At 48.1% G+C, this 2,543-nt stretch overlaps 1 protein-coding gene across 1 annotated transcript; it reads left to right on the top strand.

Annotated features, from left to right (window-relative positions):
- The first annotated feature begins 1,712 nt into the window (after window positions 1–1,712).
- Window positions 1,713–2,291, top strand: LOC149266689 (uncharacterized). The gene has a single exon (XM_089409053.1). The coding sequence runs from the start codon at window positions 1,713–1,715 to the stop codon at window positions 2,289–2,291; it is 579 nt and encodes a 192-aa protein (XP_089265179.1).
- The last annotated feature ends 252 nt before the right edge of the window (window positions 2,292–2,543 follow it).

Here is a 2,543-nt window from a genome sequence, read left to right as displayed (position 1 = left end):
TATAGTGAGGTTGAATATTCTAGACAGCGATGGCGAACTCCCGCTCCAGGCCGTGGCCCTGACCTCCTTTGAGCTTGCCCGAGCTTGGCAGCTCTGCTGCTGGGCTGCAGCATCCTGCTGCGGGCCCCCTCCGCCCGAGACCTCCTGCCCTCCCCTCTTTCGGGCCTCCCGCCCTGACCATCTTGATCGTGTTTGGCAGCTCTGCAGCTGTCGGCAGCCTCTCGCCGCTTCCCATTTCTTAGGGCCTCCTGCCCTCTCCTCATCCGGATCCTCTCGCCAGTCGTTAGAGTGCCCCTGCGTGGCTCAATGGATCCACCCTCTCAAGAGCAGGTTGAACTGGAGAAAGCCTTTGCATCTCTTATCCCAGAGAATATCACGGAAAGGATTCGGCCTTCAGCCTCAAAGTTTGTCAAGAAGCTTGATGAAATCCCAGAAGTCTCTCTTCCCCCAGCACTTCCAAGGAGAGCTGCTGTGGCCCTGGCTGAACGCAGCCTGGTTGGCCAGTTCACGGGGTTATGGCCTTCCCCTCGTACGGTTCAGCGCTGGGTAGAAAGAAACTGGAATGCTATGGTCCAAGGAAAAATCGCAATAAGGTTTTGTGGAAGGGGATTCTTTACCTTCCTTTTTGAAACAGTGGAGGACCGTAACCTCATCTTCAGAAACGGACCCTATTTCATGGACACCAGAGGCCTTTATCTCAACCGCTGGACCCCTGACTTTGACCCAGAAATGGACGTTCCCAATGCAGTTCCTGTCTGGGTACGCCTCCCGCATCTTCCGCTTCACTGTTGGGGTGATGAATCTGTTCGGGCCATTGGAAACGCAGTAGGGAAATACGTGGACAGATCGGAGCCAAAGGAGAATATGCATGCATGCGCAAGGATTTGTGTAGAAGTGGATTTGGGCAAAGGCTTACCAGAGGCAATCAAACTCAAAGTGGATCAGTGGACGCACATTCAGCAGGTGGACTACGAGCAGCTCCCTTTCAAGTGTAAGGTATGTCATGAGTACGGTCATTTTGCTAATAGGTGCACTAAATCTAGATCAGAAGATAATAGCAATAACGAAACCCCCGAGGAAGCATGGGAAATAGTCAGGAAAAAAAAGAAGTCAAACCCTCCCCCTGAATCAGCAGAGCCCTCCTCTGAAACCCCAATCCTCTCCACTCATCCTTCAAGCTCGGGCCCTCCCATCCCCACATCCTCCAATCCCTTTGAATCCCTAGCTTCAGAGGAACCCTCATCCCCCCCTCCATCTCCCAAGGGCCCCAGAACCTCCCCCTCTTCTCCCCTCCAGGTCTCCCCACCTCAAACAGTGGAAAGGATCCTAACGAGAAATAAAACAAAGGAAAACATAGCAGCCACGGATCCACCAAGAAAAGTAGGAAGAAAATCAAACAAGGAAATAAGAGATGAGAATGTTGCTAAAGAAATGGCTACAGGGACTCAGCAACCAATGGACACATACCTGGACAGGAACAAAGGAAGTGGTGAGAAGATGAAGGAGAAAAGTGGGATCCACAATAAATCAGGTAAATGATGATTTTGGTCTCTTGGAACTGTAGGGGGATGGGCTCCTCCCTGAAAGCAAATGCAGTCTGAGACCTTATTAAAGCAGAACAACCAGACTTCCTCCTACTCCAGGAGACCAAAATCAGTGAACAAGAATTCCAAAACAGCCTGATAAGAAATAGAAAGTACGAAGGAATAGCCATGAGTGCAATAGGAGCCTCAGGAGGTATAGGAGTAATATGGAACAAAAGTAACTGGAATCTCATAGATAACAAACAAAACAGATGGTGGATTAGAATAGATATGCAAAGCACAGATATGAAGGAGGAATACACAATCTATAACGTGTATGCCCCCCCACACTTCAGAGACAAAGCTACTTGTTGGGAATCTTTGACTGCAGATATTGAGACTACCCAAGGGAGGAATATCTTTCTAGGAGGAGACCTGAACTTAATAAGGAATGCAGAGGAGAAGCTAGGAGGGAAGTTTTTCATCGACCCATATAGAGAAAAACTGGAGGATATCATACAAACTCACAATTTCATAGACATTCCTCCCCAAAATGGCCGTTATACATGGTCAAATAAAAGGACAGGCAGGAATAATATCAAAGAAAGACTTGATAGAATCCTCGTTCAGGAGCGAACAGCTGCCAACTTTCCGAGGATCCGCAGCACAATCATTCAGGGATTCATTTCTGATCACAAACCCGTGGCGCTGTATTTAGACAAAGAGGAAGACTTGGGTCCGCTGCCATTCAAATACAACAAAGTCTAGGATTCCAGCGAGGATTTCAAAGCCATGATAAAAGAAATCTGGAGAACAGAGATAACAGGCTCCCCGCACTTCGTTTGGGAAACGAAGATCAAATTGCTGAGGGTTGCCATAAAAAATTGGGCGAGGAATCACGTGAAGGAGGAAAGGAAGGCAAAAAACGATCTGCAAATGAAACTAGAGCAATGGAATCAGGAAAAAGAGGCAGTCCAAGAAACGGAAGAAGACCAAAGGAAAGAAGCTGAGATGTATAAA

The sequence above is a fragment of the Pinus tabuliformis genome, chromosome 6, assembly GCF_031772625.1.
Source record: "Pinus tabuliformis cultivar Carrire ecotype Pingquan chromosome 6, CPIR1, whole genome shotgun sequence".
NCBI lineage: Eukaryota > Viridiplantae > Streptophyta > Pinopsida > Pinales > Pinaceae > Pinus > Pinus tabuliformis.
This window is presented reverse-complemented; position numbering and strand designations above follow the sequence as displayed.